This window comes from Antennarius striatus, chromosome 10, assembly GCF_040054535.1.
Source record: "Antennarius striatus isolate MH-2024 chromosome 10, ASM4005453v1, whole genome shotgun sequence".
NCBI classification, from domain to species: Eukaryota; Metazoa; Chordata; class Actinopteri; order Lophiiformes; family Antennariidae; genus Antennarius; species Antennarius striatus.
In genome coordinates, this window is record NC_090785.1 from 5,811,877 (window position 1) to 5,823,558 (window position 11,682).

At 40.6% G+C, this 11,682-nt stretch overlaps 1 protein-coding gene across 3 annotated transcripts in view; it reads left to right on the forward strand.

Moving 5' to 3' along the window:
- Positions 1-2,072, forward strand: part of enox2 (ecto-NOX disulfide-thiol exchanger 2) — a 151,773-nt gene extending 149,701 nt beyond the window's left edge. For all 3 annotated transcript variants that reach the window (XM_068325394.1, XM_068325395.1, XM_068325396.1), the window contains one exon: positions 1,278-2,072. In XM_068325394.1, the coding sequence (XP_068181495.1) occupies positions 1,278-1,409 (132 nt within the window). In that variant the 3' untranslated portion in view covers positions 1,410-2,072. The remainder of the gene's footprint in view (positions 1-1,277) is intronic.
- Positions 2,073-11,682: the final 9,610 nt, after the last annotated feature.

Genomic DNA, 11,682 nt, shown 5'->3' on the forward strand with positions numbered 1-11,682 from the left:
GGGTGAGTGTTCATACGCCCACTGTTGTCTGTGTCCATATGAATTTGCCTTCACTGGGTGTTATTCCCACACTGACACTGTGCTGAACACATCAAACAGCCCACAGGGTTTTGTCAATATCACTGGCTAGACTCCCCTACAACAAACCCAAACCTCTCTGCTTATCTAGTGGTTCCACACATAGCTCTATTGTCCATAATGGCACACCAGTCCTGTCTCCATGATAGACCCTAATGTATCCTGACATCAGCACAGAGGGCCCAAACAACATATTTATTAATGCAAGACACCGTGGGTTGTCTACAGAAGCTCCTACAGGGAATTTTGGCAGTGTCGCATACGGACTTCAATTGACTAATGTTCCCCAACCCACCCGAATAATGTGAGCCAAAATAGACTGAGTCAGATGGCTGCTATTCCGTCACACTCTCACTATGAATTTACTCAGGCTACGATTATTGAGGCGTGAGGGTAGTGTGTGGATGTTTTGTGAGTGTGAATAGAGAAGATGTGTAAAACAATAGCTTGGATGTCTGAGCAATGCCTGACGTTAACTCATTGGCAATCAGAGCAGCGAGTTAACTTTACAAACATTATGACATTTAGTCACAAAGGCATTCCATTACGTTCTCCGAAAGACCATTTGTATGAGTAGTGACTCTTGAACAGGTTGTCATATTGAACATTACCATTAAAACCATTGACAGTTTGTTTTCTTCTACCCAGCAGGTTGCTCTCATACTTAAAAACTGTACTGGAGAGACCATATTAACACAAAGTTCAATGTGTCGCCTTGGCCTCTTAACTCCCCCACATTTCAATCCGGTTAAGCATCCACATGACGGACTGAAAAGATTCTGATCCCTTGAGGCCCCACCACAGGTTGATTGGTGTAAGAGGCCAAAGTGTGGCTTCATGGACGTAACTCATGCCAGCCCACTCCACGAGTGCTCCTCCTGGCGAGATTAGGCATCTCTTGAACCTCATCACTCATTCCAATGCGGTTTTCAATTAAAATAACATTCTGTTCTGTGAAAGACAAGTTGAAGGATTATTAAAAATTGAATGAAGCACTGTGTCAGCTGTGAGTCAGTGGTTCTAGACTCCAGACCAGAACAGAGTGAGTAGTTTTCAGTGGTTTGATTGATTTTTCAGATTAAATGGCAAGTTGTATGTACAGTAAATGGATGCAAAAATGACTCTGCAATCTCTGTTTGCACATGTAGGCTTCCCATTGTTGTTTGTCCAATCCTCTTTTGTTTCTTGTTCATCTGCAGATTAACCCTAGCGAGGTGGAGTCTCTTCTCTCTCGACTTCCCTGCACCTTCCAACAGGAGATGACTGGTGTTGGAGCGAGTCTGGAAAAACGCTGGAAATTCTGCGGTTTCAAGGGAATCAAGAGCGCGTAGACCGTGCCAGCAACTTTTCTGGGGCGTGGAAGAGAAGACAAGCCATCAAGGCAGTGGAAACACAGGGGACACTGTAGTGTCTTTGTGAAAGACACAGTAAAAAGCCCACAAATATCAAGGATTGTGAACTTAACCCAATTCCACAAGGACACAGATGACTGAGAAGAAATCAGGAAGGAATGTTTCATGAGGGTTTCAGGAACTTTGTGTAGATGGCTTGGATTGTTACAGGAAGCATGACAGCGAACCAACGAACACTGTATCTCAGTGCCTGTGAAATCTATTTAGCAACAAGTCTCTGGGAATCACAGAAGAGCACCAGTTCCGACAGTCACTGGATTGTTAGATAATTATTGCCCACACGGGGCAGGGCATTGTGCTTTTGGAGTCCTACAGTCGGATATGTATCATGTTAGAATGGGTCAGGACTGCAGGGTTAGCAAGGAGGCTCATCGGGGTCCAACTGAATATTCTAAACCTCAGAACCCTTCAGCCTCCCTCTCTTCTCTTTTTGCAGTTCCTGGTTTGTAACATAGCACAAAAATTGATATATTTCTTCATTCTCTGTAAAGGCTGTCAACAGTTGCATAGAATCATTTGTTATAATACACTGTACATGCTTGGATGATATTTTTGATTATAAAAGACGACATTTTGAGTACACAGATATGTTTGAGTTCATTTCTACATACCTGATGCTTGGTGGTGAGTTACCTGTGTGTTATTCCGATACAGCTTTGCGAACATTTTTGTACCGGCCAACTTTTAAGTCCTGATAGAGACGCTAATGCACCTGCACCAAACTTCCGCTTCAAAGTTTGTTCCCCGTTTGGCTTAAAGAGTGCTGTATGTTTTTGGACACCTATCTTTGCTGCAATACACAATGCTGCTTTAACAACCTCAAAGAAGCACAGTTTTGTCTTTCAAAAGCTAATTAAGCAGGCTGAGAGCCAGGCTTAAAGATGGCAGAGAAGCATCACACTTAACTTGAAAACACACCTAGGGGATCGTGTTAATGATGTTTAACTGGTGAGGCAGTTAGTGTGTCCTGTGGCTGCTGGTGCATACACAAACTATTTGTGTTTGTGTGTGTATGTGTGTGTGTGTGTATGTGTGTTTGTGTGCTACTTGCCTGGATCCATATATTAAATGGTTATTCAACGCTCTACTGAGAGGAGTTTTTCTCCATCTCTGCCAGATAGAGAGCTCTTCCAGCCAGGACTGAAGGTTCCTCCCAAACGCTCAGTGAAGCATTTTTAATGTCTTCCACTGGGCTGTTTGGCGGCATGTGCTCTCCCCCTGTTGCTCAGAAAAACAATGGTTTATTATTACACATGATTCGCTCTCATCTGCCTCCACAATCTCCTACAGGCATTGCATTTGAAAAATTAGCACTCATGTACTTGTCTGCGCACCAGTCCTTATACCTGAATTAATAATGAGGAATGAGTGTTTTGCCTACAAGCTCTTACAAGGCTTTCTTTCCTCACAGATTTATCCATTATAAACAGCATTGGTTTGAAATGGAAGATGGATTCACTGGTGAGATGCAAACTGTCTGTCGTGGGAGTGGAGGTTCTTTGGGGTTTTTTGCATGTTAAATACAATATCTAACTTCCAACCCACTTAGTTCGTAAGCTTCTGTCAAGCACGATTAGAATAGAGACTGAATGATGTTGCTGCAGTGCAGGGCATTGTGTTCATATACAGTTGGATGGAAAATAATTCTACTTCCAAAATCTGTCTGTATGAACCCAATCACATATTACATTTTCCCCAAAAAATATCACCAGTTGACATTTTTGCTCACTATTGCTGTCAAAGCAAATAACTCTTGTTTGTTTCACTCATGGGATATTCCTCTTTTTACTCACTATAACCATCTTTTTCAACAAATTCAGTCAGGCGACTGTGACGGCCATTCTGGAATGATTTAGGACATTTCCTGAAATCAAATGTCCGTGGCCTTTTAGGTCCACCTGGGTCGTCCTGTCATGCCCAAGTTCCTTATTCCTCACAGTCGGTGAGATGTTTTCTACCCTGCAGGTTTAAGTTTCTAGAATAAATTTAGCAGTCCCAGAGCATTTCCAAACCCCCACCATCCTTCGCTCTATAGACTCAAAATATTAGTTTATGCTATAACTGTAAAGAGAGTGTTGTTATGAGGGATGCTAATATTTTTGACAATGTAATCAGTCAAAGTTGCCTTTCTTGTGAAAAAAATATTCAAATCTATTGCATTGAGCTATTTGAACTCTTCTTGTGTGGTTTGATATCATAAACAGCTGATAGAAATCATATTTGTGAACCAAATATACATTGGGGGACTCAATAGTTCTGCTTCTTTCTTTCTCTCTCTCTCATATGAGACATTTTCTAGTTATTTGTTCTGTGAGTGATGTTACTGATAGACAAGGGACTCCAGATCCAGGCTTCCCAGCTTCAGCCAGCCTGATGGTGCACTTGGGATAATGAGAGATGTTGCCAGTGAAGGGTTGTGAATCTCTACATTTCTTTTTCCAATCCGTAAATCCCAGCAGAACATCCCCGATGAAAAACTCTAGCCCACCTTTAAGCAGCCTCTCCTCTCTCACTCGTCAGTTTCCCTTTCAAATAAACAAAACATTAATATGGTGCATTGTTTTCTTTCAGTAGTCATCAGTCTCGCGCTCCTTCCCAACCGATTTGCCATCCCTGTGCTCCAACTTGACTTGAGGCGCTCACAATTTATCTCTTTTTACAGCTGTGTGTGCGAGCGAGCATGTGCACACAATCTTGCTTGTGATTGTGCTTCAGGTTCTCCGGCATCGCACAAGGAAGAAAACACAGACTAATTAAATCCAGCAGCAGTCGTCGGCAATCGTCACTTTTCTGCTCACTGTTGCCCTCTCGTTGCTGGGATGCAACGAGGGGTCTCCTCATTAATTCAATTCAAGGGGTATGCAAGCAAATACTGTTGATGGAAAGACGATGCCACGGGACGATTCTCAGATTGCAAAGTTTCTGAGAGGTATTTTTAAGGCATCGTTAGAGAACCTGCTGATGTTAAGCGTCAGCAAACACCGGGGCCTGAGTTTTAAATTTTAGGGCATCCATATCTCTCTCGTGGGATTTCTTTAAATGACTCCCTAAATCCATTTATACATACTCACATCACGTTTATGATAGGTGTAATTTGACTAGAGGAGATAAGCAGGTTCTTCTGGGCGATATCACGATGCTTGAGATACCCTTAATTACCTTTTCCTCTCGTGTTGCTTCCTGGAGCCCCCACAGCTCCTTAATTATAGCTGTGGCCTCCCTTGAGCGAGCAGATGAGATATATATATATATATATATATATATATATACTTTTTTTTTTTTTTACAAGACAATGTTGACTGATTACATTACATAATCAAAACTGTTATATATGTACAGTATATACATAACAAAAACTTCTTTTTTGTTACTGTTATATATATTTTCATCCACTAAGAGATAAACAATCATGACAATAGATTATAAGGAGAGCACAGTGGGCATCGCCTTTAAGCCGGTCCTGTGGACATGGATCAACAGGTGGTCAAGCGCTGGGTTTGATTTGTAATAACAGAAGATGAATGACCACAACTTCCTGTTGCTTTCCTTTTTTTTTTCTTTTTTTTATGAAGGCTCCACGGTCCTCATTAATATCTGTGTAGAAGCTCTTAAATGTGAGATGTTCAAAGTGCCAGAGTTTGGGCACAGAGATTGTCTCGAAACAGTAGGCTGCAGGCATTTGGAATGACGTCCTAGAAGCCCAAAACTATTAATTAATAAAAGTAGAACTCAAAAAGAGATTTTCTTTCTTGGAGGATTTGTTGTTTGGCAGTCAAGAAATCATGTTTTGTGCAATGTTTTACCTTTTTTTTTTGTCTCCAGTGTTTTGGTATGCACAAAGAATCGCATGCACTTTTTGCTCGAATGACTGGCAAGTGTTGGAATAATTGCTTCACACTGCTCTCTGGGGTGTCTGGGCACAGGATATTAAGCTGTGGGTTTTGCTAGAGGATGACACACAATGCTTCTTGCTGTTTCCAGCCAATCTCTTCCTCTCTCCTCTAAACTTAGATCTTCAAACAAAATTGGAAAGCTCCGCAGTGAATGCCCATAAGGTATTTGCACCCACCAGCATGCTCTGAAACATCAAATACCCAGATCATACAGGTAAGGGGAAGCCTCTACGTGTACTTTAGGAAATCAACTAATGGGAATTTTCTTTAAATCTGTCCTTTTAATGCTGTTTGCCAGTAAGCCCATGTCCTGACCAAAGATCCTGATGCTGTTCAGGACAGAATTGTTATCCCTGGTCTATTCCTTTGTGAAGCCAGTGGACCTGATCATTGGGTTTGATCAGGAATGCCAGTGTAGCGAGGCTATTACCAGGTTAGAAGGGATAATGAAACTGTCTCCTAATGAGCGATGGCCCCTCTTCATGCTGTTATGAATCAAGTGACCTTTACGAAAGAAGAATAGCCTTGCACCCAGAGCAATTATCTGCACAGTGGAAACTTATGGGAATAACACTTATTTTTGGACATTAATGGTGATTTAGTAGGAACCAGTTCTTAAATGCTTTTACAGTGTTCTGTCTTGAATTGCCAAAATATTCCCTTCTGTAAATTCCAGGAGGCTGGGAGGGCGTCCTGAGCCAAATGGGCAACACATTCACACTCACAAAATGTGTTTGGTGTCCACACGATGAATGAAGGAGCTTTTATCAGTGGAGAATCTGAATAATGTGGTAATGGTTATAAAACTGAAGCCAGAGAAGAAATAGAAGATCTGGAAATGACTTGGTTTCCAATGAAACGTCTCTCAGGAGGAGATGGATGAGCGAGATAGAACTAACAGAATGTCTGATGAGCCCACTACATCTGGACCCTAAATCACACACACAGGCTGGATGTAATGAACACAGGAGGAGGAGGGAAGACAATCACAGCTGAAAGCATCCAAGAAATGAACAAGATGAAGAGGAGAGGTCACGGCGGAATCAGATTAGTGGAAGAGAACAGCGACAATCAGCTGATTGACTTGACTTCATGGGGGGAAAGCAAATCCATCTGTTGGCCTCTGGTATTGACTAGAGCCTTCAAACAAACATAGAACAAAGGCAACCTGACCAAACACAAAATAAACTTTTTAAATTATATTTTTAATTCAATACAGCAAGAAGTTGTCCAATATTTGAATAACCAGAAGGCATTTAAACAGTATTTTAATATATTAACCTCCTTCCTGTTCCTTCTGGCCAATCAAACTTTTAACTGAACAAACAGTGTTTTAGTGTTGTCCTTCCATTATTCGTTAGGTGTATTCTGAAATCAACTTCCTGATGTTGAAGCTACTTCCTTCAGATGTGTTCAGGATGTCTGTCATTTTGTGGTTTATTCTAATGATGAGTGGGAAACAACAGAGAAACATAGTTTTTACTATAAACTACTGCCACCCATAGTGTCACCATAAAATAGGAAGATGCTTGGATGAACCACATAATTGAATGTGTCAGTGTCATTAACTTCAGTTAATATCTTTTGGTTCGTTGCTGCACGGCTTGATCAAGATCCCAGGGATGAGTTCTATTGGAATCAACAGTGACAGTCCCCTAGCTTATCCTCAGTGCTTGATTAAATTGTTATTAAACCCCAGTCCCACAAAATGCAGTTCATCAAAAGAAGCAGTAGCATCTCATACTAGAAGTATGAATATAATAATAATGGATTAGATTTATATTCATACATGGTGATGGTAGAATGCACATGTTGCCACAGCTGCCTTGGGGGAGACTGATGGAAACCTGGTATCAAATCCGTGCGAACGACCTCTCCGACCACCACCGGAATATTCGCACACCATCAATGCCCTCACTGGAGGCAAGGAGGGTGAAGTGTTTTGCCCAGGGTTACAACAACACACAACTGGGGGAGAGGGATTCGAGCTGCCAATCCAAAGATCGTTAGACGATCCTACCACCCAAGCCACTGCTGCCCCAGCGCTGAAAATACTAAGAGATCATGTGTAGCTTGGTCTTGGTTTTCACAAAGTGAAGTGATAGGCAGGACAAGTGTCTAAGAGACTTTTGTAGTTTATCTGATATGGACATGGCATGGAATTTAAGGATTACTGATTAAAAAATGTACTGGAGCAAAAAAATGTACTGCAGTATTAACTGATTTCTAAGAATTGTTTTTCTTTATATTCTGAGACAGAATTTTTTTATTTTTTTTAAAAGCAATAATGTAATGTAAATAAGCCAATAATAAATGTGGAAACTAATCATTATTTGTAACATTTACCTGCTACGTACAGCACTTTAAAGGCTTTAATTAAAGTACTGTACTTTAAAGCCTTTAAAGCCATAGATGGTTTGTAAATGTGTAATTGAAATAGTGGTAGCTCTATAATCCACTGACCTCGACTGGTAAGTTGTCATTAGTTTGCAATAGTAATTCCCTTGAACTTGAAGAAAGACCTGCTTTAAGTACAAATGTTTTTATGACACACAATCCAGTTCAGTATCCATCGCAATGCATTTTATTTTTATGTCAGTGAATATAGAACAATTATTTTGTAGCTCCATATGTTCAGATGAAACAATACAATGAGAAGTCTTTATTCTTCAAACATTTTTTATGAAAATATCCTAGAAATGAACCAAGATTAGATTGAAAACGACATCTGCCAGATTTCCACAGCTGGGATGACATGGCTGCGATTGTACCAATGGCTTGGTGGAAGTGGAGCAGTACACCAAGGACTACTCGCCATTCCACCGTAGAATGGCGAATAGCGACAGCCTGTAGCTAGAGAAACGACAACAGACCACCTGTCGCTTGGTTTCAATGTGCAACAATCCAGAACCAGTATCAATGTATTCATCTGCTACATATCAGAAACAGGTTTCAACCAACTATTGCTCCTGCAGCAGAGCCATTAGTGCCCTTAATAGGCCTATTATAAATGTTATACTTTCAGCAATTCAAAATAAAAGGACACAATTGTTCACACAAGAGGCAGAGGCGGTGCAGCTCAGGATTTCAATCACAGAAATCAGTGACAGGAAAATAATATTTATAAGCACTTTATAGATAGAGTCCAAGACAGGTTTGTTAAACGGGTGGTTAATCATGCAAAACATGCAGTCCAAATGTGGAGGTGAAAGTCGGGTCCAAATCTAACCAAACAACTGGGAGTGTGGCTGGCATGTCAAGCAGCAACACGCAATTTTCTCCGGAAGATAAAATAATGAGACACTGATCTTATCAAGGTTGGGTAGACATGGAGGAAAAACACAAGACGTCTTACAAGACAACCCCTAGAACAGTAAATGACCAACAGGTAAATGATCAAGCAGAGAAAGCAGAAGTACAAAAAGAAAAAACGGAACATTGAATGAGGACTTGTGAAAGAAATTAGGGTGAAACAGATTGGACAGGAAATGTCAAAATACAACACAGACACAACAGAAAACAACGGGAAGTCACCTTCACTTTGCTGTGAATTGATCTGATAATTCCTTTTTTTTTTTCTTGCCTATCATGCATCCTTTTTTATGCTGGCAAGAAACATGTCATATGTTAAGAATAAACATACCACATTCCAATCTGCAGCATACACAACTTCACAGTCTCTGGAATTTGAAGTTGAAGGACCAGTCGGACTTGATCCCGCATTAAGAAGAACACGCAGTAGAAGATGAGTGAACTAATCAGTCGGCACTCTGTTGATGACTATCAGGCAACACGTGTCTGTCTTCAACAAAACGATTATTTGAATGGATTGTACTTAAAGTCTGGAGAATATATGCTGCATTCCTATAGTTGCTTTACTCAAATATACAAAGTGCGAAGTGCATCTCCAAATAGGACTTTTAAAAGGCTGTCAAAGGTAAAGTGAAATAAGTGAACTACAACAAAGTCTTAACTGATGGTGAGTTAATTCCTTGAAATGTGTTTCCAAAGCCACACCTAATCAGACAGGTTTGTTCAGTTGGGGTTCACTGTTAGTCATTCTTTCATCAAAAGTCCTTCAAACTCAACTACAGCATGTCAGTTGTTAAGAACGTCCCAGCAAGATGATAGTAAAGTCCAAATTCAGAGCACTGGCTGCAGAAAATCTGAAAATTCCCATTTCTGACATGTAAGATGCTGTCGATTATCGCGCCACTATTTCACATGTGTTACTTTTTTTGGTTTGTCAGCAGTGCAGCAAGATTGCAGCAAGATTCCATCACTTTATTAAGTCATATGGAATACAGATATTAAAATAAGAACCACAGTCTCAAAAGTGTTCAAATTTGCTGACAGCACATCAACTCTCCACTAAATGCCATATATAACTTAGTCTTCTGGGAGGTTTTTTTTAAATCAAACTAAAGTATAAATTAGGTGACAAAACCATTTCACAAATAGCACAAATGAGCTCATGAAGAGTTTTCTTTTTCTTACCAAAACATCTTTGAAATTTTATTTTTTTAAATTTCATGTAGGGTGTGTGAAATAAAGACACTGTAAATGTTTGCACATGACATGCACATTATTATCTTGTGGTGTTTGTTTGGATGTAATGCCCAAAAGGGATATGATTAAACATACAAGTTGTTTCTGAATTGAAAACATGCCCACACTGGCATGTTTATTATTGTCACTGTAGCTGCTGCGCATCCAAAGGTGTTGTTTTCTACAACACTGATTGAATAGACCGAAATCCTTTTTTTCTTTATTATTAGCATTTGCTTGCATACAACAACAGTCCAAAGTTTGGATAAAAACAGAGTTTTCAACACTTCCACTCATTCATTTTCTTGACCGCTTCATCCGCTTGCCTGAGTCACGGAGGCTTGGGCCTATCCCAGCTGACACAGGGTATGAGGTGGGGCAAACTCTGGGCCAGTGCACCGCGGAGCTACACAGAGACATACAAACAAGTGCACACACACTCACTCCTACAGGCAACTTGGAACAGCAAATTAACCTGAAGTGCATGTTTTTGGAGGTGGGAGGAAGCCAGAGAACCTGCAGAGAACCCATGTAGACACGGGGAGAACATGCAAACTCTGCACTCAAATTCTGGGACTCAAATCCGGACCCGCCTTGTTGTGCAGCGACAGTGCTACCCACTGCACCACTGGGCCGCCCATTTTCAGCACTTTTCAGGGACAATTTCATATGTTCAATAATTAATTTAGGTTTATAAAATCTTTAAGTTTCTTGGGATACTTTGTCTTTTTCATGTCATTTAAATATTATACACATTCAGAGGTTAATATTCAAGAAATATCCAGATGTCAGACTTAAGAGTAACACCTTTAGAGTGAGAAGGAGGTGGAAAAATTCTATATAATGTTAGGGGCTCTATTATTTGGGAGTGGACGTAAATCTAATAAAGAACATAAGAAGGAGTGGTTCCAATTAATAATTTACTCTAATCACAAGTAAAATGCATTGCTGGTCTCACGCAGATTTGGGCTGGATAGCACCAGACCCCTTGTGACAGGACATTGACACGCCATCCTGTGTCATGTCAGGAGAACTGACTTGTGTTACTAGAAGAGTGTGTGTTGGATTTCATCATGTGTATCTGACTGAACCAGTCTGAAGAAGGCCAACACAGTTCAAAGATATCAAGCAAAATAATTGCTGCATCGCAGAACTCTGATATGAACCCGGGTGCTGAGGGTTCTCTGCACAAGGCCCAATGATCAGATGGAGAACCAACAACCGTGTGGCTTTGTATCTAGTATGTCATAAAATGAATGAATTGTGACTCCGTGTTGATGCATACATACACACATGACAGGTGGTGATTATCCTGACAAAAAGTTCGTCAACAACCATTACAGAAGAATCTGATGTACTGTATTTCTAAATGACGTCAGAGGCGCGTTTCGTCCAAGGCTCTCAGCCGTCACTCTGCTAACTCTTTTCACTGGGGATCAAAAACACATGAAAATCTTCAGAAGTCTGCAATTCATTACAGATCCGAACCCGCCCAAAACCAGAATCTCACCAACTGCTTCTGACTTGGATGCGGCATGTGGTTTAGATTATAATAAGTAATAATAATAATAATTTATAACTATTATTCTTATTATTCTTATTGTTTTTGTTGTTGTTAAATGTAGTATGTAGCCAGTTCTTATTCAAGCGCATGTTCCGACCTGCTCTCACATCTCCCTCTGCTCCTCCTCCTCCCTCCTCTTGACTCCACTTCCTCTCTGCTCCCGGTACACCCCACCGGGAACTCCTCC